General features: G+C 31.5%; 1 protein-coding gene across 4 annotated transcripts in view; it reads left to right on the top strand.

Annotated features, from left to right (window-relative positions):
* Positions 1–27,918, top strand: part of USP7 (ubiquitin specific peptidase 7) — a 72,260-nt gene that overhangs the window by 34,578 nt on the left and 9,764 nt on the right. For 3 of the 4 annotated variants that reach the window (XM_031944751.1, XM_031944761.1, XM_031944768.1), the window contains exons 3-21: positions 3,189–3,387; positions 5,800–5,938; positions 6,545–6,633; positions 9,750–9,858; positions 10,834–10,964; positions 15,227–15,281; positions 16,602–16,682; positions 16,788–16,878; positions 17,134–17,216; positions 17,533–17,642; positions 19,486–19,642; positions 20,698–20,842; positions 21,419–21,549; positions 22,801–22,935; positions 24,095–24,196; positions 24,315–24,420; positions 26,500–26,604; positions 26,701–26,768; positions 27,089–27,189. In XM_031944751.1, the coding sequence (XP_031800611.1) occupies positions 3,189–3,387; positions 5,800–5,938; positions 6,545–6,633; positions 9,750–9,858; positions 10,834–10,964; positions 15,227–15,281; positions 16,602–16,682; positions 16,788–16,878; positions 17,134–17,216; positions 17,533–17,642; positions 19,486–19,642; positions 20,698–20,842; positions 21,419–21,549; positions 22,801–22,935; positions 24,095–24,196; positions 24,315–24,420; positions 26,500–26,604; positions 26,701–26,768; positions 27,089–27,189 (2,137 nt within the window). The remainder of the gene's footprint in view (positions 1–3,188; positions 3,388–5,799; positions 5,939–6,544; positions 6,634–9,749; positions 9,859–10,833; positions 10,965–15,226; positions 15,282–16,601; positions 16,683–16,787; positions 16,879–17,133; positions 17,217–17,532; positions 17,643–19,485; positions 19,643–20,697; positions 20,843–21,418; positions 21,550–22,800; positions 22,936–24,094; positions 24,197–24,314; positions 24,421–26,499; positions 26,605–26,700; positions 26,769–27,088; positions 27,190–27,918) is intronic. The other variant, XM_031944755.1, reaches the window with a different exon arrangement.

Here is a 27,918-nt window from a genome sequence, read left to right on the forward strand (position 1 = left end):
GCTTTATTTCTTGAAGCCTCAGTATGGTTAGTGAGTCTTATTCTTAATACCATAAAGACTTCCAAGTAGTAGGAAAAGCAAACTCATTCTCAGGGAGTTTATGGCTTAGAAGTAAGTACTACCTAATAAAATGGATTTCTTACTCTTCCTTACTTTTCTTTCCCTTCTACTTTGTTCCTGAGGTTGTAGATATAACTACAAGGGATGCCTATTACATTATATATGCAGTTGGGTTTTTTAATTTAAGTCTTTCTTCCAACAAGTTAAATTTAGGAACATATTTCACAAAAAAAAAAAAAAAAAGTAAAATGCACAAATTTAGAGAGTCCACCCCTTAATGTCATGTTGTCATATTGGTCTCTTCAAGAATGAGGGAACACCAGCCAAAACAGCTAAGGTGTGTTTCCAGATTTGGACATGAAAGGAATCATCATAGTGGTGTCTTGCAGGCCCAGTTGTTAGAATAGGTTTTGAGTCTGCCTTTTTATAGTTATGCTTTTTAGCAATAGATGTTGAATAATCTTTCCTGTAGTTTTCAATTGTTAAAATAGAAAAACCACCACAAACTAAATCAGTAAGATAAATAATGATAATTTGGGATTGTTGCTAATATTTCCTATTAAATTACAACAGAGCTCAGAAACAAGTTAGTTATCTAGTCACATTTATAGAATACCTACAATGTACAAAACAATACAAAAAGCATATTACTATTTGAATTGTGAATTTAAATTTGAATGCTACTCTTTTCTGAAAGGGCTTTTGAATTTTAAGTGCTAAGAATTACATACAACGTTTAGAGCAGATAGGGGGATGTTCCTTAGTTTTGATTAATTTCTCAGCCTCATCTATTGATACTCCCATTGTATTGAAATTTTGCAAAGTGCTATAATGTCATCACTTTTGAAAGCTTTGTAGCCTATTCCAACAACAACAACAACAACAAAAACACTAGTTTGTAAGATTTATTCCAACTTGGCCTCTTTAGAAACTGATTCATATCTGTTCAGGGAAAAAAGTATGAGAAGAAGGCTCTTACTCCTCAAAATTTCTTGTATAGTTGTTTTTTAGTTTTTTGTTTTGCTGAGGCAATGGGGGTTGTGACTTGCCCAGGGTCACAGCTAGGAAGTTTTTAGTGTCTTGAGTACAGACTTGAACTCGGGTCCTCCTGACACCAGGGTTGATTCTCTATCCACTGTGCCCCCTAGTTGCTCTGCTTATATAGGTGTTGAGAGGGAAGAAATAGCAAAATATCTGTGGCAAAAGAGTACTACCCTTTTGTGAGTACTGATGGACATGTTTTCTCAAGCTCAAATTCAAGTGCCAGCAAACTTTGAAAATAAATTAGTAGGAAATTGGTTATTTTCCTTGCTGATTTTCTATGGTGCACCCTAATCACTTCTTCAAACAGTTCATGAGTTGCTGCATTTCATCATTGTCTGACTTGGTTACTTAACATAAAAAAATTAAATATTTCAATCTTCGTGCTTCTCTGCCAGTGTTGTTCCATAGGCTATATATTTTGCATTCCAGAGATTTTGATTGCTGTGCCTAAGGAAGGTAGAGTGGATTGATCCAAGAGTTTTACAAAGCATATTTTTTACTGTCACTTGTCCTGAAGACATCAAAATTGGTTTGAAGCTAAAGAAGACACAAACCTGCTGTTCAGCATTGATACTAAGTAGTGTTTTTATTAAGATATTTATCAAAATTATTATCCAAATGCTTATAAGGAATAAGCGTACTTTAGTTTCAGTACTGATAATGCAAATTATAAATGCCAAATTGAAATCATAAATTTTTTGTTCAGTCATCAGAATATTGTCTAGAAGTATAAAATCAACTTTTCAACTCTTTTTAATTATTTATTTATTTTTTGAAAGATAATTACAACTTTTTATTGACAGAAACCATGCCTGGGTAATTTTTTACATTATCCCTTGCACTCACTTCTGTTCCAACTTTTCCCCTCCCTTCCCTCCACTCCCTCCCCCAAATGGCAAGCAACTTTTCAACTCTCAAAGAAGGTATTTAAATATGTTTGAGATGATAGTGGTAAATTTTTAAAAATTCAACCTTTAAAGCCAAGGTTTTTCTTTTAAGAAAATACTAAAAGAAATTCCCTAAGTAATTCTACATTTCCACCATCTTTTAATAGTCTGATATCTAAAGTATTTTTAAAATGGATTATTCTGGCCATAAGAGAAAATCTGAGGAAACCCGATTTCACAGTAGTTTTTGTTGGGAAAGATGATTTTTTTAAATCCAAAATTGGACAAAAAAGTCTATATGCTTTCCCTTCCGTCCCCCATTCTCCCCCAACCTGAAATTTTCAGGTTTAGTAACCATTAACCAGGTGGGAAAAAGGAAACTACATCCTTTTCATTAGAACACCAAAAAAATGTATACAGCAAAAAAAAAAAAAAATCTTTTAAAAATGCTTTTAAACCTAAAGTCAGTTTTTCTTCCCTTTATGTACATCTAGCTATTAATGCCAGTTGCTTGGCTGTATTTTTAATGTTTAAAGATCTTCCTTTATTAGAAGCATGGTACTGGTTGAAAACATTTGTACTTATTTACCTAGAGGTGATTAATGCTTCTTAACTAGCTGGAAAACCACTCATTCACTACCTCCTCTAAATCCTTTTATAAACCAGAAAACAGTTGATCTGTCTACTTCAGCTTTTTTCCCAGCTCCTTGCATATAGATTCCATTTTCCTAATTTTAAAGATTGTCATTTTTTTCTTTCACTCTTTGATATGGACTGCCAATTAATTAAGAGTAGAATCTTTCCTTTCCACCAGATAGAAATTCTAAATAGTATGGGTAATTGAGTTCAATAAGGAACTATTCATTGTCCTTGAAATTGATGACTGATAACCCTAACCCTAAACATGCAGATACTTTCTGTCATTACTTCAATTTCTACTCTTCACCATTTCCATTTTCAGATTTCATGAGTACATATTCACTAATCTGTTATATAGTGGTTGGGACTCGATTGATACTCAAAATTATTGTGCTTCATATTAATCAATAATGGGTTGGCCAGTGAATTTCCAACAAATAGGTTGAGTTTGTATTTCTGGTATTTTTTATTGTCTAGAAATATATCTATAAAATTGAAGAATATTTTTAGCTTTTAATATTCATATGTGCTCTGATACCCTGACCATTTTTCTTACAGATACCAGCTGGCGTTCAGAAGCAACCTTTCAGTTTACAGTTGAACGTTTCAGCAGGCTGAGTGAGTCAGTCCTTAGTCCTCCATGTTTTGTACGGAATCTTCCATGGAAGATCATGGTGATGCCACGATTTTATCCAGACAGACCACACCAAAAAAGCGTAGGATTCTTTCTCCAATGCAATGCTGAATCTGACTCCACGTAAGATATTAATATTATGACAATATGAACCCACAAATAGTAATGCTAATTAAAATTTCAGATCTGATAGATTTAATACAAGGACTTTTTCCCCTTTTGGAAAATGTGAAAGTAATTTCTCTTTACTTCTTCCATTTACCATATTTTTGTATTCTTATGAAGTTTTAACTAATTATGTTATTTTCAGTCCTCAGTTCATAAATCAATTAATTGCTCTCATGTAAGCATTTGGCTTATTCCTATCATTGCTAGCCCCTCCTATGAGTTTGTCATGTAGGTTGCTGTATACATTTAGCATCATTATATTTACTTAATATCTTCTGAGTGGAGACCACTTTACGAATCAACAGTGCTAACTTGTCCCATATGTTATTTTTTACATATCTTTATAATTTTTATATATAAATATTTTTTGCAAATGTAGATAAAAGACATCTACATTTTTAAGAACCAAGACTCGAAGAAAAGCTGAAAGGTATTTAGGAAACCATCAAGATGAAATTTCTAGAGACATTAACCAACTTGCCTTAAAGTGATCCAACTATGTAGTGATAGACCTGGGGCTTGTCTTTGCTTCTCATTGCCAAACCTGAGCCTTTGCTAGGATACAACTGGGTCTCTATCTGCCTTTTGATGTTTGGGAGTATCTTCCTTGTCCCCTCTTGTGTTGAAAATGTTCATTCAGTTCCCAAACTAAACAAGGGCCTTAATTAGTGCCTTAGAGATGTTTTAATCTGACCCCCTTGGTTGTATAAATAAGGAAATATATTAGAATAATAAAATAATAATATAATAAAAGCTCTATTTCAAAGTTCCTAAGCTTGGACAAGTCGTCCACTTTTCTTGTTCTTGTGCCCATAACGTGAACAAAAATGGTATGTTTAAATTAAAAGTATAGAAAATACTATTTTTTGGAGAATATATATTAATGTCATTGTTTTTCTGGTCAGGAAAGAAACAATTGGTGTATAACCCTGCAGAAGAAAACTGTAACACATAATCTCATTTTTCTTTCATAAATCTTATAAACACAAGTATTGCCTTCCAAATTGCTTTGCACTATTTTTTATTGTCATTTGTCCTGAGAATGCCAAATTTGGTTTGACTAATTTTGCTTTTAACTAGTTTTCACACTTTTCTAAAGAAGATTTTGAAGATTAAATAAGAAAAAAGTGTGTTGATCTTTTTAATCATTAATAAAGGTGCAGTATAGTGTTCTGGATTTCTGAGAACTTAACTCTGCTTTTTTGAGTACTATTGTGACTATGGCAAGTCCCTTCATCTTTCTCAAACTTAGTTTTCTCATCTATAAAATAAGGTACTACAATTCGAACAATTTAATGCCAAAATTTTATAGCTCAACGTTTTTGTCACTTTTTAAAAAAACATGAAATTATGGCATATAATATCGGCTCATGATTAGTAAGAATTAAATGTTGGGGTTTGGGGTTGCATTTCTCTTAGTTGAATTCAATATTTTGTTCTCAAGTAAACAATCAAGTAAACAAACACATTTTTTTTAAAAAAGCTTTTTTCTTAGGTTTCCACTATTCACTTTTCTTTGAAATCTTGAAGCCTATAATGTGCTTATCTTTTTTATGTGGTTTACAAATTGTCATGTAATCAATGTTAAATTGCCATTCAGCTACCTTGTTCTTTTTTTTTTTTTTTAAATCATTACTAGATAAGTTATAATTATTTTTGGAATATTATTTTGTGAAAGAGGGACAGATTCAGAGTCTGGGACACTTGGGTTCAAGTTTCCTTTCCTCTCTTGTTACATTCTGGCTTCCTGACTTTAGTAAAGTTCTTTGACCTCTCAGTGTTCCAGGTAACTTTCTTTCTTTCTTTCTTTTTTTTTTTTTTTTTTAATTTTTATTGACAGAGCCCATGCCTGGGTAATTTTTTTTTTTTTTTTTTTTTTTTTTTTTCCCCCCTTTCCCTTGCACTCACTTCTGTTCTGACTTTTCCCCTCCTTCCCTTCACCCCCTCCCCCAGATGGCAAGCAGTCCTATAAAAGTTAAATAGTTCCAGGTAACTTTCTAAAGTTGCTGACCCTACATTGGGTGAGAGAACTTCCTGATCAGGAACTCCCTATATTAATGAAAACATATGTCCAATTTAAAAACAAAACAAAACAAACCATGAATAATAGATACTGCTCTTTTTGTCCCCACCCAAAATTGATATTTTGAAAATGCTGGATCACAGCTAATTATACAAATTTAGTTGTTTTTGGCAAAAGCAACTCCTTACCAAAGAAAATTTAAAAAGTAAAACTTTAAAAAGCATTTTTTGCCTTTCAAACAGTTGATTAATTGATAAATATATGAAGTATGTGGTGATGTCATCAAATGAACCTATCAGATAGTTAAAAAAAAAAATATATATATATATGTTTTTTGAAAACAGGTCATGGTCTTGTCATGCACAAGCTGTGCTGAAGATAATAAATTACAAAGATGATGAAAAATCATTCAGCCGCCGCATCAGTCACTTATTCTTTCATAAAGAAAATGATTGGGGATTTTCCAATTTCATGGCATGGAGTGTAAGTTAACAGTGTACTTTTAGTATATTTTACAGTTGGATTTTTTAAGTTATTTCAATAATTTGCTGCATGATTCTGATTCATAAAATTATTCTGGATGCTGATGTGGTCAAATTCCTTACTGATTTTACATGTTTTGCTTGCATTTACAATATTATAGGTCAAGACAGACCAGTAGCTAATATTTACAACAGGAAAACAAAAACAGCTGAGATCATAAATTATCATTATTGCTATCTTTAACTTGTTGGTTAATGTCTATACATTCTTAGAATAATTCTTGAAATGTCTAGTGGGTTTTATACCTTGCTCAGTGCATTGAATATTAAAATGTTGCAAAAATAAAAACCAAAAACAGGATTGCTGAAGCTTCACCAAGATGTGACTGAAAGGGGTAAAGGATACTAGTTATTGTTCAAATAAGTATTCAGTGAATGAAGCAGTTCTTATTTAGAAGGAACTTGCATGTCAATATTATTACTGTTGTCATTTGGAAAGAATTTAAGTACTTGATAATTACTATTTTTTCCAGTAATAAACATAATTGAGTAAATATGATCTTGTTATGTCTTATACAGATTCAGCAGTCTTTTTTCTATTTTGTAGGAAGTTACTGATCCTGAAAAAGGATTTATAGAAGATGACAAGGTTACTTTTGAAGTCTATGTACAGGCAGATGCTCCCCATGGAGTTGCGTAAGTTTTTCCTCTTTAGTGTTTCCTTTAGTTTTGCAAGGGTCAGTGTTGAAAAATTATCCATGCATAATGTTTTGAAAATAAAAAGCTATAATAATTTTAAAAATATAAAGAACACACACACACACACACACACACACAAAAGTTTCCTGTAATTATCAACCGTCAGCACATTTTAAGCAGGAGCTAGATTTTTAAAACTTTTTACTACCTTTGTTTTAGGGACTGTTGATTTCATTGCTATATAGCTATATATCCTTCAACTCAGATCACAATTCTGTGACTCAGCAGACATCTTTTGTAGCATTTTAGTGGCTTTATGCTCCACATTTAGTTAGTCCATTCCTTGAATATCAATCCGTTGAAAAGTCTATACTTAATAAATTTTTTATTTTGGTGTTGGACCTATGTATTTTCTGTGTAGCCATAGCCATCAGAAATTCCACCTCGGGCCTCCATGAAACATTGTAGCTTCAAAGGAAAATGGTCATTTATTTACTAATAACAGAGGCTCCTCTTGGGTAAATAGACTCTCATATAAAGTATGAGAATGAGAGAGCATAAATGCCTTGTACTTTGTTACCCATAATTTTCTTAAATTAAACAAAATCATCAAAATATAAATTTGCCTCCTATATTAGACCATGTCCTTACACAAATAATTAAATAACATAGATAAGTCCTTTCTCTCTTTTCTTTTACACCTAGAAGTACATGACAACAAAACATAGTTCTAAAGACCTTCCTCCAGTGTCATATATCTTACCCATGTTAAGATCAAAGAAAATTCTCCAATAAATACACAACAATAACTTTTCCAGTGTTCCTATACTTATTATTGTTGGGTAAAATGCTTAGCTTGATGGGTGTCTCATTCATCATTCAAATAAACCAGGCATTCCCTTTTGCTGGTGTTCTCCCAATACTTTTTATGGATGACATTGTATTGAGGATATCAAGTCTTTGTTTCCTCAATAAAACAATAAATCACTCATATGAAAACTTAGATGGATGAAGGATCTCTTTTTAAGCTATGGCTTGGAGTTGTGTATGTTCATTAACATGTTGATCTTGGGAAGCCACTGGAGGTGCACAATAAGTTTTGCCCTCATCACAAAATAATAGAGAAAGGTAAGACTGCATTACATTTGGAAAATTATTTCAACATTGCCAAGCTGTTTACTTATACAGATTTCTCTTAGTAGAAATCAGGGAACACTAATGGCGCATTAGAGGTGGATGGCGCATGTTAAATAGATTGTGGAATATTTCCAAAAAATGACATTCAAAAGGAAATAGTACAGAAGGTATTCAGGAAATGTTTGATTGCGTTGTTTATATAGCAATAGAAGATAAATAAGATTAATTGTTGAGACTATTAGAATGTTATTAGATGAGGGCCTCTGATATGTTCAGTAAATCCACTATGGAGGATATATGAGAGGGCTCACACAGGAAAGATTTATAGAGTGCTTTAAGAGTTGCCAAGTATTTTAAAGATACATTACTTTGATGATCAAGATCCTCATAATCTTGCTGAATTGACGAAAAGGAAAACTAGAAATAAGTATGATATTTGCCATGTATTATAGGTAATAACAAATTCAAAACTTTGTAGATTCCAAATTTCAAAAAATATATGCCCCCTTTTTGGAAGACTATGGAATATGAAGATGTGAAAACGTTAATGTGCATTGTAGGAGATTACCCATATTTATGAGTAACTATAAGTATTAATCTCATACCATTGGTATTTGGAAAGTTATTATTTCATATTTCAAGCTAAGTAATTACCACAAGAAGCTTATTCAAATAGTGGTTTTTATACCATAAAGAAAATAAAATTAAAAACTTGATCAGCCAGCAATTAACTCTTTTCTCCAGCCCTTCTCTATATACTTTAATCCTCCACAAATGAAAATTGTATGAAATGATGGTATGATACAGTTATCACCAGTTTAAAAATCTTCAACACATCCTGCTTCATCGCATTTACAGGCCAACAGGTTTATCCTTATCCTAGAACTTTGTAAAGTAAATTTTTAACTTGATGTTTGCAAAATTTTATTTTTGAATATTTTGATAACTTCAAAATATAATTGGTTTCCTTTGTAATATTCTTTTGAGAAGGAAGTTCATTGATATTATCAGGCTCTCAAAGGAATTCATGATTTAAAATTCTTTCTTTAAAATAACCTCACAACAATGCAAACTTTACTGAATTATTAACATTTAAGACTCAGTCATGCTTGCATCATCTTAATAGAAAAGGAAATTAATTAAGAGTATCCTTTTGTTTATCGAGTAAAAAATACTTTTACTTTGTCTTTTGGTTGAATTTAAAGGGAAAAAAAGTTATTTGTTTTTAAACCAATAATTCTTTTGGTTGACTTTCAATACCTGTCTTCTGTTCATGGATTTTATTCCTTCCTGACAGGAAACCATCAGCTTTTATTCTGTATTCAAAATACTCCTCTTCACTTTTAGGATTCAGTTCTGTTTTGATTTCATCTCCTCAATATTAGGTAATGTGGTATATGTAGATTAAACATCTATCTTTACCAATACAGATCAGCACCTATGAAGCTGCAGTTTTTCAAAGGGGTAGTAATTTAGGTTAGGTGGTTTGCCCAGTACTGTCTGTGTCAGAGGTGGGACTTAAGCCAGATTTTCATGATGATGAAGTCAGATCTCTATTTGTCATAGTAGAATTTTATCTGTGGTATAGGGCATGTGTTGTCATGTATTTTTCCTTAGTTACAATGTAGCTGCCTTTATCCATCAATTGTCTCAAACTTTTAAAATAATACCATCAATTTCCGTGGCAGCAGGCTGGGATTAGAGGTTTGGTCTCACTATAAACCTTTGTGTTTGATTTCATTAATATACTGTTCAGATACATGGGTCAGTAGTAAATTTCATGACTAATAATTACTCAGGTTTCTATCATTTTAACATGATATAAATCACTCTTCTTTCCATCATCTTATGCAGTAGGTAGGTTTTATGAGATTGGTGTGTGTATATATGTTTGATTTTATGATAGTTAATATGAGGGTAAAACACATACATACAAGTTATGTGTTTAATTAACACTTAACCTAAAACTATTTTAGGTGGGATTCCAAGAAGCATACGGGATATGTTGGTTTAAAGAACCAGGGAGCAACTTGTTACATGAACAGTTTGTTACAAACTTTATTTTTCACAAATCAACTACGCAAGGTAAAGTGTATCATATTTTTCCTTCCATTTCTTTTTGTCTTGAACTTTTTCTCTTAGCACTATACTCAGGAAAATCCTTTTTAGTAGACTGTTGCCTTTTATTATGATTTAGTTTTACAATCCATGCCTCTCCCTATTGTTTTTATTTGTTCTTGTTAATCACACAGGTGATTAAAACATAGCTGCATTGAATATGATTTAATTTTACAATCCATGCCTCTATTTCCAGCTTTCTATTTTAGGAATAAAATATGTTACCTTTGCATATTAATGTGTTTAAACATTTAATTTATAAAATTTAGTCTGGGAGACAAAATTTTTCTTATTAACAAGAGGCATATAAATATACCTTCTCATTTGGATGAGGTAATCAAAACGAAGTGACTTGCCCAGAGTAACACAGCTCATAGGTATCAAGTGTCTGAGGGAGAGATTGGCAGGAACTCCTGACTTCAAGGATCAGTACTCTATCCACTGCACCACCTCATTGCCCCAAGTAGACTTCTTTGTCTTTCCCTCTCCCCACATTTAAATGCATTTTGGCATATATTTCAACATGTTCTGGATTCAAATGGTTCCATTTTTAAACTTGGACTAGTAGGAGCCAACCATGTTTGTTTTGGCATGATCTGAAAATGAATAACATTTTTGAAAATGTGAATATTGCTTTTAAAATGTTAGGTTTTGAGCACCAGCCCTGAAGTCAGTAGGATCTGTGTTCAAAATATGGTCTCAGATACCTAACACTTCCTAGCTGTGTGACTCTGGGTAAGTCACTTCACTCCGATTGCCTTAAATTTTTACACATATAGGATTTGTTTTTTTGTTTTTTGTTTTTTGTTTTTTTTGTTTTTGAGATGTCTCAATTACATATAAATGAGAAGGGTTATATTTAAAATAGAAATAGAAATTGTCTCACAGAAGGAAGGAGAGTAAAAAAATATATTTTTATAATAAATGATTCTTTTTTTTTAGGCTGTATACATGATGCCAACAGAAGGTGATGACTCATCAAAAAGTGTTCCTTTAGCATTACAAAGAGTGTTTTATGAATTACAACACAGTGACAAACCAGTAGGAACAAAAAAGCTAACAAAATCATTTGGGTAAGTATGAAGAAGCAAAATTCTTTCTTCCACTTTCAAGTGGAAATTTTTCTTTAAAATTGATTTAGGCATCCATGTGATGCTACATTAAAAAATCTCCAGTTTAAAAACAATACACAACTGGTTTTCTTCCTCAAAATGGAATAGTGAGACATAGAAATGAATAAAATAGGGTACTTTCCTGAGAATAAAGGAGCTGTTTGAAAGTTTATTTTCAAAATATGTTGGAAAAGATCAAAGGAATTAGTCTCATTTTGTTAGGCCTATATATCACAATATAACATAAGAGGAACTTGATGCTACTTAATAAAAACTCCCCATCAATGATTTGCCTAAATCCCCATCAGTTTTTATGCCTAAAAACTTTGAACAAAAAAAATTTCAGAAGAAAAAACATACTAATTGATGTGTGAACAACAGAAAAGCAACATATCTAGACATAAACATTTTTGAACAAATTTGAGATTGGTCAATAGATAATAACCATGTCTTTCCAGTAATAAGTTGAAATGCAAAAAAATCAGGATGTTACCATTCATACATACAAAATTTAGTACCAATAGGACTGGAGAAATAATAGATTGATGGTAAATTTTAAATTACTTTAGTCTTTTGGAAAGCAGTAGTCAGAGCTGCAAAAATACTCATATCTGGGATGATCTTTACATGGGGTTATTATTGATCTAAGAAGCGATGTCTAGACAGTTTCATAGCATCATTTATAGTGTCAAAAGCTGAATAATCTAACTGATGATGTATAGCTCAATTGCAACATACCACAATATATGATTTGAAATATGCCACCTTTTTAAAACCCAAGTGAGTAACTATGAGTGTTCCTTTGTATATATTATCCCCCAGTGCTATGGAGCACACCCTCCTCGCCTTCACTTATAGAGTCCTTCCTTCAAAGCACTTGTCAGGTCCCACTGTTTTCATAAAGGCTTTTCACAACCCCCTTAATAATTTATTTTTTATACACTTTAAATTACTTGTGTGAATGTTGCATCCTACTTGGTAAAAAGTATAAGCACCAAGAGAACATGATCTTGGCATTATGCCCTGTACATAGCAAGTGCTTAGTAAATGTTGGTTGAATTTGTTGAAAATTTATGTAATTTGGTACACAATGAAAAAGGAATCAAAACAGGACATTTGCAAATTTTAAGAATGTTAATATAAAGTTCAGAAGATGATTACTTTTAAAACATACAAAAAATAGAGGGAGTGTTCCATTTAATTTATAACATTCTATATCCTGACAGAGGATCTGTCAGCTTTTAGTTTACTATCTTTTACCATTTTCTCACAGGTTTACAATATCAACATTCCCACTGATTGCTCACTTTCTCCCCTGTAATTCAGGTGCCAAATCTTGTCAAATTAATCTCAGAAAATTGCCACCTGGAACTTGATATTTTTATTCTGAATTTAGTAATCACAAAGAAAAATCTCACTTGCTTATAGTATGGAGTAGTGGATAGAAAGTGTTTGGCTTTAGAGTCAGGGAGATAATACTTCTCATTTTGACATGATTATGCTCTAAAAACACCATGCAAACATCAGCTGACTTGATCATTGATAGAAATCAGTGGATTTCTATATTAGAAATTCTTTAACACCTCTCTCCCATGCTGTTATGGTCATATGTCATGGATTATCTCCATTTCACATACCCCAAAAATTTATTGGCTGTAAAAATATTTCTATATATAGTAAGTAAATGTTTCTATAGATTTTAGAATCTAATCACTGGGTGAAAGAGTCTGAACAATTTTATAACTCTTATATGTTGCCATCCCACTTTTCAAAAAAGATTTAATTTAAAAATTTTTTGGGGCGGGATCCTAAATTACTTTTATTTACATATACATACATATAATACATGAAATAATTTAGTTTGTTTTTAATACATATTGTTTTATGAATTGTATGGAGAGAAAAATTGGCAAAAACATCAGAAAAATCAGATAAAGCAAAGAAAAAATAGATCTTATTAAAAGAAATAAGAAGGAAAAGTACATCTTGATAAAGGGTATCATAATGAAGAAGTGGTAGAGTAGTTAAATTCCTAGAGAAGATTTTAAGCCAGTTACAGGAAAAAAACTCTTCTAATAGGGGACATCAAACTTCCCCTCTCAGAATTGGACAAATCTAACCACAAAATAAACGAGAAGGAAACCAGGGAGGTTAATAGAATCCTAAAAGTAGTTAGATATGATAGACCTCTGCAGAAAATTGAATAGGGACAGAAAGGAATACACCTTTTTCTGGGTTGTAAATGGCACAAAAATTGACCATTTTATTAAGATATAAAAACCTCAGTCAAATGCAAAAAGGCAGAAATAGTGCTTCTTTTCAGACCACAATGCAATAAAAATTACATTCAGTAAAGGGCCCGGGAAAGACTAAAACCAATTGGAGAATAAATAATCTAATTCTAAAGAATGAGTCAGACAACAAATCACTGAAATAATCCATGATTTCATCCAAGAAAATGACAATGAGACAACATACCAAAACATATGGAATGCAGCCAAGGCAGTTCTTAGAAGAAATTTTATATCTCCAAATAGCTATATAAATAAAATGAATTAGGCATGCAACTTAAAAAGTTAGAAAAAGGACAAATTAAAAACCTTCAATTAAATACCAAATTAGAAATTTTGAAACTCAAAGAAGAGATTAATAAAAGAGAAACTAAGAAAAATATTGAACTAATAAACAAAACTAATAAAATAGATAAATCTAAAAAATATATACATATAAATAAAATTTATATAAATCTCTAAAATCCAAAAAATTAACAAATAGATAAATTAACAAATAGATAAATAAGGTCAATTTGTTCAGAAAAAGGAAAGGAAACAAACACCAGTATTAAAAATGAAAGGGAAGAACTTGCTACTAACAAAAAAAAAAAAAAAAAAAAATGATTAGTTTTGTCCAAAACTCTGGCAACAAGTTTAACAATCTAATCAAAATGGATGAATGTTTACAAAAATATAAAGTCAGTTTAAGAGAAGTGGAAATAAATACTTGGTCCCATTTTAGAAAAAGAAACTGAACAGTGAACTTCTCAAGAAAATATCTGCAGGGCCAGATGGATTCATTACTGTGTAAATTATTTGGGAAAATAGGTAAAGGAGTACTACCAAATTCCTTTTGTGACACAAATATGGCACTGATAATCTAAACCAGGAAGGACCAAAACAGAAAGAAAATTACAGACCAATCTTCCTAATGAATATTGATGCTAAAATTTTTTTTAATTTTTAATTTTTACCCATGCCAGGGTAATTTTTTACAACATTATCCCTTGCACTCACTTCTGTTCCGATTTTTCCCCCTCTCTCCCTTCACTCCCTCCCCTAGATGGCAAGCAGTCCTATATATGTTAAATATGTCGCAGTATGTCCTAGATACAATATATGTGTGCAGAACCAAACAATTCTCTTGTTGCACAGGGTGAATTGGATTCAGAAGGTAAAAATAACCCAGGAAGAAAAACAAAAATGCAAACAGTTTACATTCATTTTCCAGTGTTCTTCTAAAACTTAGGATTTATACCAGGAATTCATTTACAAACTCAAAGGTAGTTTCGGGTGTTTCTGTTTCTTTATATCTCTTAAATTATTTTTTGTGCACCAATATCATCATGGTGATTTTTGAATTAGAATAGATTATATCCATAGAAATTATTTTAAAGCTATATAGGCTCTAAATTTCTTATAGATTTCTAGCATCTCAACTAGAATATTTTCAAAACAGAATTTGGACATTAAATAGACTAATAATGTGTTTTATTCCCAGAAAAATAATGCATTTAAACATTCCAGCTTTGTAAAAGTATACTTGGTCATCTTTTCGACCTAAATATCACTCAGTTGTACATAAATTGTACATAGTTATTTAATGCAACTGAGATAATTGAGATAAATTGATCATTTCTCTGATTCTTTTAGTAGTGACAGTATAGCTACCATTTTCCCCGGAGTTTAGCTGTATCAGGCCCCATATCAGCCAAAACTTGAATTCTACTTACAATTTAAATTGTTAAATGGAAATGCAGAAGCAGACTTGGAATCCTTGGCTTAGAGGTTTCTTTCTGCTTCCTCACTTGTCTGCACATTCACGAGCCACTTTGTCCTCATTGGCCAAGATTTCTTTATTTCTTAACAATAAAGATACTGGTTTGGACTAGGGTACCTTTATAGCTTTTAAAACATTTCTATAAAATAATTTTTTTTCTCTTTTAAAAGATGGGAAACTTTAGACAGCTTCATGCAACATGATGTCCAAGAACTATGTCGAGTGGTAAGTTTACTCTTAATTATGTAAAATAGGTTTTTAAGAAAAGAATGAGGTAAATTTTATTGCTTAATAAGAAGTTAAGGTGTATATGCAATCTCCTTGTTCAATAAGGCATGACATTAAATCAGATTGGTTAAAATCAGTATGTTAATCTAGTACAATTAGGTCTAATGTCTCTTTACAGCAGCAAATTTTTGCTATTCTCCAAGGTCCCTTCTATGACTACTGCTAAGCTCCATCCTATGTATAAACGAATATTTGTTTTACATTTATTTGCTTCAAACTAGAGACAAACCATTTCCTTGCTAGGAAGGAAGACTAGTCTTTTGTTGGAATGATAAACAGTAAAGTATTTGTTAAAAAAAAAAAAAATAAGAATTGGAACTTGTATGTATACTTGAAGGGGAAATTTAACTACAGCCAATAAGTTTAACGTAAAATTAATGCAAATTTAGTGTGTAATGAGAACATATATATAGAGTTATAGTGAGCAGGTTTAATTAAATGTGCTCGATAGGAATCACTGCAACACTATTTTGTCTTTTAAATACCATAATAATTGGCTTCTCTCTTTATAATATGTGGGTCTCCCATTTCAATATCACACACAGGAAATGACTTGGAAATTAAAGGGAAAAAAGGAAGATAATATTTAAAAGCTTAGATATAGATGAATTTATTAAACTCTGGAAATTTTCTTCATAAGGAACGCATGCTTAAAGATTGGCTTTTTGTGGCTTAATATAACTTTTACAGCATGTAACTCTCAATGTTTTCTGTGACACCTCACTCCTAGGAAGATCATTTTAATTGTCTGGTTCTTTTTTCTTGCTAGCAACAGTATAAGTACATTTTTCCTGTAGCCTAACTGTATTAGCCCCAACATAAGCTAAAATCAAGTTCTGTTTCTCTTTATTTCAAAGCTTACAAATTAAGTCTACTTTCTTGTTCTGAGGACTGCTACACAACTATTTCACCTCTTAAGAGGTCATTATCTTTATATATGCTATGGTTAGTTTGTTTTGCAATAGAAGTAGCTAGAAAATTAGTAAGAACACTGGATTTGGGCTCAGAGGACCTGTGTTCAAACATAGGTTCTCTGTTCACTACTTCTGTGTTATTTTAAATTGTCATTGTAACATGAGCCAGTTTTCTCATCTATTTGCAAAATGAGTGAGTTTTGACTATTGCTTTCTCCAGTTCCTTCAGTTCTTTAATCTGTGACCTATATAATTTGATATGATTATTACATGGTAGAATAAGGAAGGATGATATGAGCTATATGATTGTTAAAATTAAAAAAGTTGTAAAACTCTCTTTCAGTTGCTTGATAATGTGGAGAATAAAATGAAAGGAACGTGTGTAGAAGGCACCATACCTAAATTATTTAGAGGCAAGATGGTGGTATGTAAATGTTCACTAAATTATTTTGAAAGAAGTATTTTAATATTGTTGAGTACTTTTAGTAAAGCTACATATTAAGTCAATTTTTATATATATATTTTTTAGTCCTATATCCAGTGCAAAGATGTGGACTATCGATCTGATCGGAGAGAAGATTATTATGATATCCAGCTAAGTATAAAGGGGAAAAAGAATAGTAAGTTTCACATACATAATAAGATGTTGTTTAATTAAGTCTTGAGTGAAATTTTATATTTAAGTGTATTTGTGATTTCCATTTAGCATGTTTTGATTGATTATAATAGTATAATGAATTGTAATTCTAGAGGGGGGATGACAAGTCAAGATTATGATTTTATTAAACATTTTGCCATTGTTGAATTCATTAAAATTGACTGATAATGCTTGTAATAACCACACTTTATTAAAAATATTCTTCATCTTTTCTTAGTATTTGAGTCCTTCATAGATTATGTGGCAGTAGAACAGCTAGATGGTGACAACAAATATGATGCTGGAGAGCATGGCTTGCAGGTACTTGGGAATTTTGTAACAGTATCTCTTAATTCATCGATAGTGGTATATTTCTGGCATCTACTTTAATTTTTAAATTTTAAACTCATTGTCAGTTAATCCCAGAACCAGATCTTTATGTAGAACAAAACTTAAGGATACACCTAAATTTAGTGAATTTTTGGCTTTGCAATTGAATTATAAATAATTTATATCACATTTTAAGATAAGACCATACAGCTGGGTTAATAAAAAGAAAATTTCCAATTTATATGACGGTAGTTTGGTTATTAAGAGATAATAAATACCTCATGTACATTTCTTCTTAATTTATCAGGAAGCTGAAAAAGGTGTGAAATTCCTCACATTGCCACCAGTGTTACATCTACAACTCATGAGATTTATGTATGACCCACAGACGGACCAAAATATCAAGATAAATGATAGGTAATATATAACTTTTTAGTTGATAAAAATTTTCCTGCATAATTTTTTTTTATACCATTCTTTAAGAAACACTTTGATTTACACATTAGTCTATAGCCTTAGCTAGTTTATATATTATATATATGTGTGTAAATGTTAGTCCAACACTCGAGATTTAAGATAGATTGAAAATTATACTCAAATATTCACAACCTGAGAGATGTCCCTTCAGCCCTACTAAAGCATAATTGATATATATATATATATATATTTATATTTTATCAAATTTGTCATTCCTCATTGATTGCATCTATCATATCTAATATATTAGAGAATCTTAGCCATATTACAAAAATAACCTTGTATAAAATTCATCCTTCTTGTACCAGACTGTTTACATTCCTTAAAAATAATTTTGATATAGAAAATAACAGTGCAGATATTCTCACTTGTACAACTTCTGCTCAGTCTTATTTGAAATAATGCATTTCCTTGTGATTTGAGGGGAAAGGTACAAATGTAATTGGGTAAACATAAACAAGTACCTGTTCATGATAGTTCTTTTCTGCTGTTTATTTAAATGATTCTAATAATAAGTTTATTAGTAACCATTATGTATACTCTCTGTGCAAATAATGCAAAGAGAAAGGATAGGGTCTTGTTTGTATAAATGTTTATTGTGAGGATTAGATTAGTAATATTTTTCTTCAAAAGACTTAATTATGCTTCTAAATTGGTTGTTACTCATTTTTCACAAAAATTTTTTAAAAAATCTTTACAGATATGGCTTAATTAAAAGTTGTGCAATTACTGGCTATTTTCTTTAAAAATTGCTACTACATGTAATTTGCTAAATCAAATTTTAAATATTGCCTTGAATGATGGAATCAAACCTAGTAAAGAAACTCTATGAAGGTTTCTCAAAAACTGTTTTCATTTGTATTTTTTCCATTTTCTCTGGTTCTTTGTGTTCATGTCACTTTAAAGCATGATATGTTTCAAGTACAGTATTTGTCAAAGTGTAATACATAGACCCTTAGTTGTTGTGTTCAGTATGAAAAAGGATTTTGTTAAATCTCTGTGCTAATGAATCATTTAATAATCTTCAAAGGAGGTCTCTGTTAGCTTTCCTTTTCATTGTTACCTTGTAGTTTGAATCCTTTCTCAAATCCTTTGGGATTACTGGGATAGGTATCCACTTGCCTCCGTTAGGATCTATGATTGAGGACATTTTAAAAACAAAATAATATTTGGCTTGGGACATGAAGGGAGTGTTCAGGAGAGGTTTTATTCTCTGAAAATCACCTGAATTAGAACTTGAAAGGCATTGTAAAAGTAGGAAATGGCTGTTTAGTACAGCACAACTATCAAAACTTTTGATATTTCCCCATTCATTGAACATAAGGTCATTTTCCCTAGCCACGTCACACACACATTGATTCTTTGGTCTTGCATTCATGCATTGATCTTGCCATCCTTTCCCTAAAAAACAGTTCGGTTTTTTAAAAGTTTTAGCATTGCTTTAGGCTGCTGGAATGTGACCACACAACCTGATAGGTATTGCAATCCATTGCTAGCATGGACTGTGAAGCAGGAAGGACAAGATGGAATAGCTGGATACTATGGTTTCATTATATTGTTTGAAAATTTTTTCAGTTTCCAGAAAATCAGCAACAGTTCTATGCACAGTAAGTAGAAAAATTACCATTCAACAGTCAATATCAATTATGTCATCTCTTTTTGTTAACCATGTCATGACTTCCTTCCATTAACATGGCTAATTAAGAATTTTTTTTTTTTTACTAGTAATTTCCCAAGTACTTCATACATCTATGAAAGCTGTTTCTTTTTTCTCTTTTAATAGGTTCGAGTTTCCTGAACAGTTACCACTTGATGAATTTTTGCAAAAAACTGATCCCAAGGATCCTGCAAATTATATTCTTCATGCAGTACTAGTACATAGTGGAGATAATCATGGTGGACATTATGTGGTTTACCTAAACCCTAGAGGGGATGGCAAAGTAAGTAGCTAAAGTTATTAAAATCCAGCAAAACCTGGAATATAGTCACCCCTTTTAAAAATAAATAATTTTGAGTTTTACCGACAAATGTTTCCTTCTTCTATTAAATTAAATTGTTATGTTACTTGTTTTAACACTTAAGATTTTCTTTTTAAGATAAGATACTAATTTTTTTATAGCCACCTGTTTTAGGGCATTTAGCAAGTATTTTTGATCTGGTGAGTTTCTCCTATAATTATTTTTAGAGAAAGAATATTCTAAATGTCATTGGGGAAGCACCCTTAGTTAGAAATTTAGTTATGAGATTTCTAGCTTAACATGTCTAATTTTGAGACACTGTTAATATATATCATCTCCTTTGATCTTCAATAAGCCCGAATTAGGCAGGGCAAATTTATTACTCTTGCACATTTAACGGAGATAAGGCTTCAAAGAGTTTTAGTGGGTTGACCAAGATCATATGGGTATAGTAGGACTTGAACTCTCTTCAAATTCCTGATCTGTTTTCTATTATGTCATATTGGGAGCTTTCTATTGGAGCAATTATATAGTAAAACTAGTAGAAGTTTTAGTCTTAGAAGGACCCATTACCCCCTCTGCTCTTTGAGTTAATGTGTGATTCTAGGATGGAAATTGTTTTCATGTATTTAGAACCTGTGGTCATCAGTGGAACAGAATTGTTGGAGAAAATAGTTTTTGTTGATTTCTATTAAAACTTTAGAAGGAACTAGTGACTGCGTAATATCACATTTGTCAAAGATAGGAAGAAAAGAGGATTTATTAAAAGGACTACCTTGTCTCGGGCACAGCTAATTTCTGTGTTCACAATTGGGCAAACTGACACAAAGAGGTTAAATGATTTGCCCAGGAAGAGAATGAGGCCAAATTCCTGATTCCAGCCCCAGACCTGCATTTCCATGGCCCTGCCTAGCGGCCTCTCTTTTAGACTAGGCACACAAAGAATACAACAATTCTGTCACTTACTGAGTTTACATTTTAAAATGTGGGTTGGTTTATATATATGTTTAAATAAACAATGTCCATTTTGTTTACAGTGGTGTAAATTTGATGACGATGTTGTGTCAAGGTGTACAAAGGAAGAAGCAATTGAGCATAATTACGGAGGTCATGATGATGACTTATCAGTTCGGCATTGTACAAATGCTTATATGTTAGTTTATATCAGGGAATCAAAACTGAGTAAGTATATAATTTGTTATTTTTATTGTATACTTCTTTTCCTTGATTATTTGAAATTATTACCACCTTCATTTTAGATCCATTCTTTCCCCAACATCCTTTCAATCAAAGAATAGGAAAAAAAAGGCTAGACATAGAATTGAGTAAAAACAATCAACAGAATTATCAAGTCGTTTAAATTTCTTTTGTACTGATTTATAGTTATTCTCTATTGGGGGAGGGGGGAGAGACAATTTTTTTTTTAACTTTGAAAATAGCTTTTTAAAAGATTCTTTCATGGTTTTTTAGTAATCAGAGCACTCTTAAAGGAGAATGGAAAAAGCCCAATTACTCATCAGATTATAAAGATACAAAACCAACTTGTTCAAGTGGAAGATTAGTTAAATTAAGCATGTGACTAAATCTTTTTTCAGCTTTTATTTTCTTGATTTCATGACACAAAGTAATTTTTCGGGCAACAGATTAGACTATATAAATAACAATTGAAAAGTGATTTATTAGATTAGCATACTCACTTCAGAGCAGTAGAATTGAATCACTTAAAATTTTTAAACTAAATCCCAGTTATTTCTGCAGGTGAAGTTTTGCAAGCTGTCACTGATCATGATATTCCTCAACAATTGGTAGAACGCTTACAAGAAGAAAAAAGAATAGAGGCTCAAAAGAGGAAGGAGCGACAGGAAGCCCATCTCTATATGCAAGTGCAGGTCAGCTTCCAAACCAAGGAGGACACAAAGTCCTTATTTGACTATTAGATGAGACAGGTATAAAAGCATGGGTAAAAAGCATGAATCCCTATGAATGTTCAAACTTTAGGAGTAATAAATGATAAATGAGAAAGAAAATCGGCATAGTTCTGAACAATGTTTGGAGCCATTTTTCTCATTTTTATTAGTAGTATTTTTTGAATATTTGTCTGCCTAGCATTAGAGTAGGAACTAAAAATACAAAAGAAGATTGATTTTCACTAATAGAAAACTTGTTGAACAAGATCATATGCAGGTGATTAATGATTCATGCCCACCCACTTATACACCCATGCCACTTATACAAAAAGCCATATGGAAGATCTCAGGATCTCCCTTTCCATTTTTCTCTTGTAAAGTTCTTTTCTCCCTTCCCCTTGTGCTCAGAAGTCTAAATGGGATGAAGAGTTAACTCTGGCTTTTCTTTTCTTTTTTTTTTTTCTTCCCCATAGACTACTTCTCTCCCTCCTCCTCCCAGACCTCAAGTTGGTTCTATTGATAGTGTTTCCAAGTACTATTATTTCATATCACTACCACTACCACTTTACTAAACCTGTTAGGTTCCTGTATTGAAATATCCAGGGTAGTTTGAGCTTAATTTTTGTTCCCCACAAAAGTCCAAATCTTGGGTCTATCGATCCTTTTTGGATGGGTTTTTTTTTGTTGTTTGTTTGTTTTTGTTATTTGTACTTGAACTATTAGCTGTTTGCATTTTACAACAGACTAGGAAGGAAGAAGAAACTGATAGCAACATTGAAAAAGGAACAGGATCTTACACATTCAAATTTCTATTCTACTGAAGGAAAAACAAATAAAAAATTTTATCTAGAAAATAGGTGACAATGATATAGTGGCTTTAAATATCTTTTTTTATTTTCATAGTATATTATAATGAATATGTATGTGTTAAGCAAATGTGAAAATAATATGGTATCCTGATTCTTTCAGAAAAGTGTTACTTTTCTTTTAATGGAATTTTTGAGCTAGAATTTTCACTTTTGTGTGTGAATAAATGATTTATAATAAAATTCTGTCATAGTAACTAATAACAGTAAAGCTATACATGCTTGTTTATATTTATATTTTCGCTATAATTTTTTACTTGAACCTAGCTGTAATCAAGCAAAATGACTTTATTCATAAAGGTTGTTTGGTAGATTTCCTATAGATTTTTTTTTTTACTCAGTTTCACACATCAATGCATATTTCCAGATAGTGACCGAGGACCAGTTTTGTGGGCACCAAGGCAATGATATGTATGATGAAGAAAAAGTAAAATATACAGTCTTCAAAGTATTAAAAAATTCCTCATTAGCTGAGTTTGTACAGAATCTTTCTCAAACAATGGTAAGTTTGTTTTGTTAAATGATTTCTTATAACATTGCTGAATTCATAAGTTGGGGACAATCTTCTTAACTTTTAATCAGAAAATTGGATTCAATTTATATGTTAGGGGATGGAATGTCATTTTGTTTTTATGAATGTCACTAGATACACTGAAAAACCTTTGTTACTTCCTTGTCACCTATTATTTAAAGTGCTGGAAATATTTTTCTTATACGATTGGTTAAAAAAAATCCATTAGAGATAAAATTGCAGAGAATAAATGAAATGAAATTGTTCAAAGGAATGCAATTCTCTGCATTGAATAGCTTAGCTTTTTTTTTTTTTCTTCAATAAAATTTTTTATTGATAAATTGTTTTTATACTACCTACATTTCCCCTGTGACCCTCTCCCTTCAGGAGACAAGTTAATTAAAGAGAGTGATACCTATTAATCACTACCTCAGGAGTTAATATTTTTTCTTTAATTTTAATGGTATTATTATTCCAGTTACATGTAAAAGATAATTTTGAACATTGTTATAAGTTGAGTTCAAATTTTTTCCTTCCTCTCTTACCTCCTGCCCCCTCCCCTCCCAAGACAGCAAGCAATCTGATAAAGGTTATGATACATGTACAGTCATTTTCATATTTCCATATGAGTTGTGTTGGGAACAGAAAATAAAAATGAAAGGGAAAAAACCACACACACACACACACACACACACACAGGCAAAAATCACCCGCAATTAGTCTCCATAGTTCTATATCTTGATGTGGATGACATTGGGATAAAATTTTGTCTTGGGTCAGTGTATCGCTGAGAAGAGCTAACTTTATAATAGTTCATTATCACACGATCTTGCTGTTATTGTGTACAGTGTTCTTCTGGTTCTGCTCATTTTATTCGGCATAAGTTTATTTAAATCATCAATTTATTCAATCATCAATAAAGTTTTTCTGAAACCATTCTGCTTACCATTACTTATTAGCACAATAATATTTTTTTTATATTCATATACCACAAATTGTTCAGTCCTTCCCCAATTGATGGGGATTTTACTTAGATTTACTTAGAATCTGATAAGCTAATAAAGACCACTTTGGGACTCTTTCTAAATTGAGGTCCAGTATTCTAACCATTATACCCTTTACTTTATTGGTTATTTTATGTTTTGTTTAGGGATTTCCGCAGGATCAGATTCGATTATGGCCCATGCAGGCAAGGAGTAATGGAACAAAACGACCAGCAATGTTAGATAATGAAGCAGATGGCAATAAAACAGTAAGTATTATATGTATCATTAGGGGGTTCTTCAATATATGGGATCACATCTCCATTTTATGAATGTAATTTTTTGCTACCAAATTCAGTGCTTGTTTCTTTGTTTCTTCCAAATAAGATGATTGAACTCAGTGACAATGAAAATCCATGGACGATATTCCTTGAAACAGTAGATCCTGAGATGGCTGCTAGTGGGGCAACATTACCGAAGTTTGACAAAGATCGTAAGTGCTTTTTAAAAATAAAAACCTCTTACAATGATCTAAGAACAATGTCAGTTCAGTGATCCCTAATGGGTTTTTCTTGTGTCCTGTTAAACCACTTGTAAATAGTATTTAGGGGAAGAAAGGAGTTAAGTGACAATTCCATGCATGAGATTGAGCAGAAAAAAGATGAGACTCTCGATGTATACATAAAAGTGAACCAAGGATATAGATGTTGAAGGTCCCTCCTTGTAGCATACAGATTTAGAGCATTGTTTTTTTTTTTTAGCTTTTTGTATATTATGTTAAACATTTTAGAATACATAATTCAATACATAAAATCAAAAGTCAAGCCCCCTTTCCTCCCCCCACTCCCCCCCCCAAAAAAAAAAAAGATGTTAATTATCTGGTACATGTTTTAAAAGAAACCATATACTTCTAGTGATGAACTTAGAATATCATATAGCTAGATCAGTCATAGATGACATAGATGTTAGATATAGTCTTTGACAATAGATGGTCTTTAAGTGATATTTTCTTTGGTCATAACAGTCTGTGAAATAAAGTTTAAAAGAGCTTTTGTAAAACTATAAAGAAGTTGACAGAATCCTCCAAACAAAATTAATCTGTACATAGGTGGGAATAAAGGAGGATGGTTGGAAAAAATAACGTTCAAATTTGAGAAACCTCACAAGCCTCATTTTTTAATAGTGTAGTAATAAATAATATATTATATTATTCATTGTTCATAAGCATGTGTTAGCTACTTACTATGTAGTAAGTGTGCTAAGTAAGGACTAGAGATATAAAACCCCTGCCCTTAATAAAGCATATCCTAATAGTGTAAACATCCATTAGTTGGTGAATGTAAGATATTTAGAAAATAGATGGAGACAATTTAAAAGTAGAAGGCATTAATTAGCAGCGGAGAGGTGGGGGGAATACCAAGAAAGGCCTGCTGCAGAATCTAAAAGGAATCCAAGGAAATTAAAAAGCAGGAATGAGGGAACATAGAGATGAGAGACAGAAAGTCATATTTGACAAACCTAAGAGTAGACCCCTATACCTATATATCATAAGAGTACATAAAAGGGTATAAACTGTAAAAAGTTTGGAGAGATAGGAGGAGCCAGATAATTTAATTTGCTTTAGCTATCCTCTGGTTGATGAATACCCACTTTGTTTTCAGCTCTTGGCTACAGCAAAAAAGTAAATGGCTTCATCTCTATCCCTTTCCTAGAGAGCCACCTTAGATAATTATTATTTGTTACAAAGAATGGGAAAAAAATCAGTATAACTGATAAAAAAGATGTGAAGTATATTACATTTTTGGATTTATTTAATTTTGTAACATTCAATTTCCTTTTTGGGGATATTTACATTGTTATGGCATTTTTATTTATTTATATTTTGGTTCCACATAGTTCATTCTGCATCAGTTCATATAAATCTTTTAATTTTTCTCTATGTTAATCATGTTTGTCATTTAAATGTAAAATATATGATTTAGAGGTAAGGTTTTGAACATGTTGGAAGATTACTCTGAACAGAAATGCTATGTGTTGAGAAAATATAGATGATTTCTTTTGGATTTAATGTTTACATCTGATACATTTTATAAATACTTAAGTGTCCCTAATATATTACAGAATATTGGGCCTAGTCTCATTTATACAGCCTGCTAGTTGCTACACTGTTGACATAAGTTAAAGACTTCAGGGCCATATGCCTGCCATTGTGAGGTAGGACTTCAGTAGAAGTTTATCTGTTCCAGTACTTACAGATTGCATCAAGTCACACAGTTTAAAGAAGAACCTATATTTGATCTAGAATAATGATATTTCATCATCTTTACTCCAGTGTAAATATATCATGATAAATAAACTTCAAAAATTGATTAAGGTAACTAATTCATTTAATCTAAATCCAACATAATAATTTTAGCCCTGGCATTAATAGCTTCTTAATAATACTAATCAATTTTGAATAAAAAAATAAATGATCTTTAATTATTTTTAAACTTAATATGTTTTTGATTTTTAATATGGAGAGAGTGAGGGTCTGATATGTATAACAAAAAATATGTTTTTCAATTTACAGATGATGTAATGCTGTTCCTGAAGATGTATGATCCCAAAACACGGAGTTTGAATTATTGTGGACATATCTATACTCCTATATCCTGTAAAATTCGTAAGTCTTTACGTAAGCTTTTCTCTTATAATCTAGAATTTTGTTACTTAAAATTTCAGTATATTACATTGTGATGTGTTGTTATGCATATTTTCTTTTCTTTGTTAGGCGATTTGCTCCCAGTTATGTGTGAAAGAGCAGGATTTTCCCAAGAAACTAACCTTATCCTCTATGAGGTTTGGATTGTTTATGTTTTCAATGTTTACAACATTGTTGTAGTTCTAAAGTTCAAGTGTTAAATTGTAGTTCTGTTTCATTTGTTCATCATGTTTAGTATTAAATTGTGTAAAATTGTGACAATTTCAAACTTGTATTTATAGTCATAATGTGTGAAAGATTTAGCATCACATTAATTTTATACCTATTTTGCATTCAGATTTTGTGATTATAAAGTTGTGTCCTATTGAAGAAAGTTAATGTCATGCATTGTATTAGATTTCTTACACAGAATACATAAAATACTTTGTTGTTGATTTTATGTTATCTTTTCCCATAGGAAGTTAAACCGAATTTAACAGAGAGAATTCAGGATTATGATGTGTCTCTTGATAAAGCACTCGATGAACTAATGGATGGTGACATCATAGTGTTTCAGAAGTATGTATTTTTTTTTTTTGAAAAAGCTTTTTATTTTTCAAAACATATGCATATGATAATTCAACGTAAACCCTTGCAAAACTTTGTTCCAATTTTTCCTCCCTTTCCCCACTCCTTCCCCAGATGGCAAGTACTCCAATATATGTTAAACACGGTAGAGATGTATGTTAAATCCTATATATGCAGAAGTATGCATTTTTTGAAGGGTTTAATTATGACCAAATTGAACTGGTTGGTAAACTTTTTCATAATGAATGGTAGGAATTTGTTACATGAAATTAAAACTTTTTTTTTTGTTAAATATAGCTGACTCTTAAGGGCTCTTAATAATGCTCTGGAAGGGGGGGCGGGGGGGGAAGCATTGGGACTAGGATCCCCATGATAGAATTTTGGGGTTATAGTCCATTATAGATCAAAGATCTGCTATTTGCTGCCATGGTATATCTTTTCCTTTCTGGACTACTTCTATAAAATGAGCATATACAATTAGAGGGTCCTCAGGATCCTTTCTAGCAATAGTCTGTGTAAGCATTAAGTAAAGAACTGTAATATTCTAGTCATCAGATTTTCAAATTAATTTTGGTTAACTTTCTTGCAAAGATTAAACTGAGACTAATCCATTCATATGCCTCTAGAGGTGGATCTGTCTTGTGTCAGATCATTTTTTAAATTCTAGTTTTTAGTCTTCTAATACACAAAACATAACATTTAAATACCAATACAATATAG

Source organism: Sarcophilus harrisii, chromosome 1 (assembly GCF_902635505.1).
Source record: "Sarcophilus harrisii chromosome 1, mSarHar1.11, whole genome shotgun sequence".
Taxonomy (NCBI): Eukaryota; Metazoa; Chordata; class Mammalia; order Dasyuromorphia; family Dasyuridae; genus Sarcophilus; species Sarcophilus harrisii.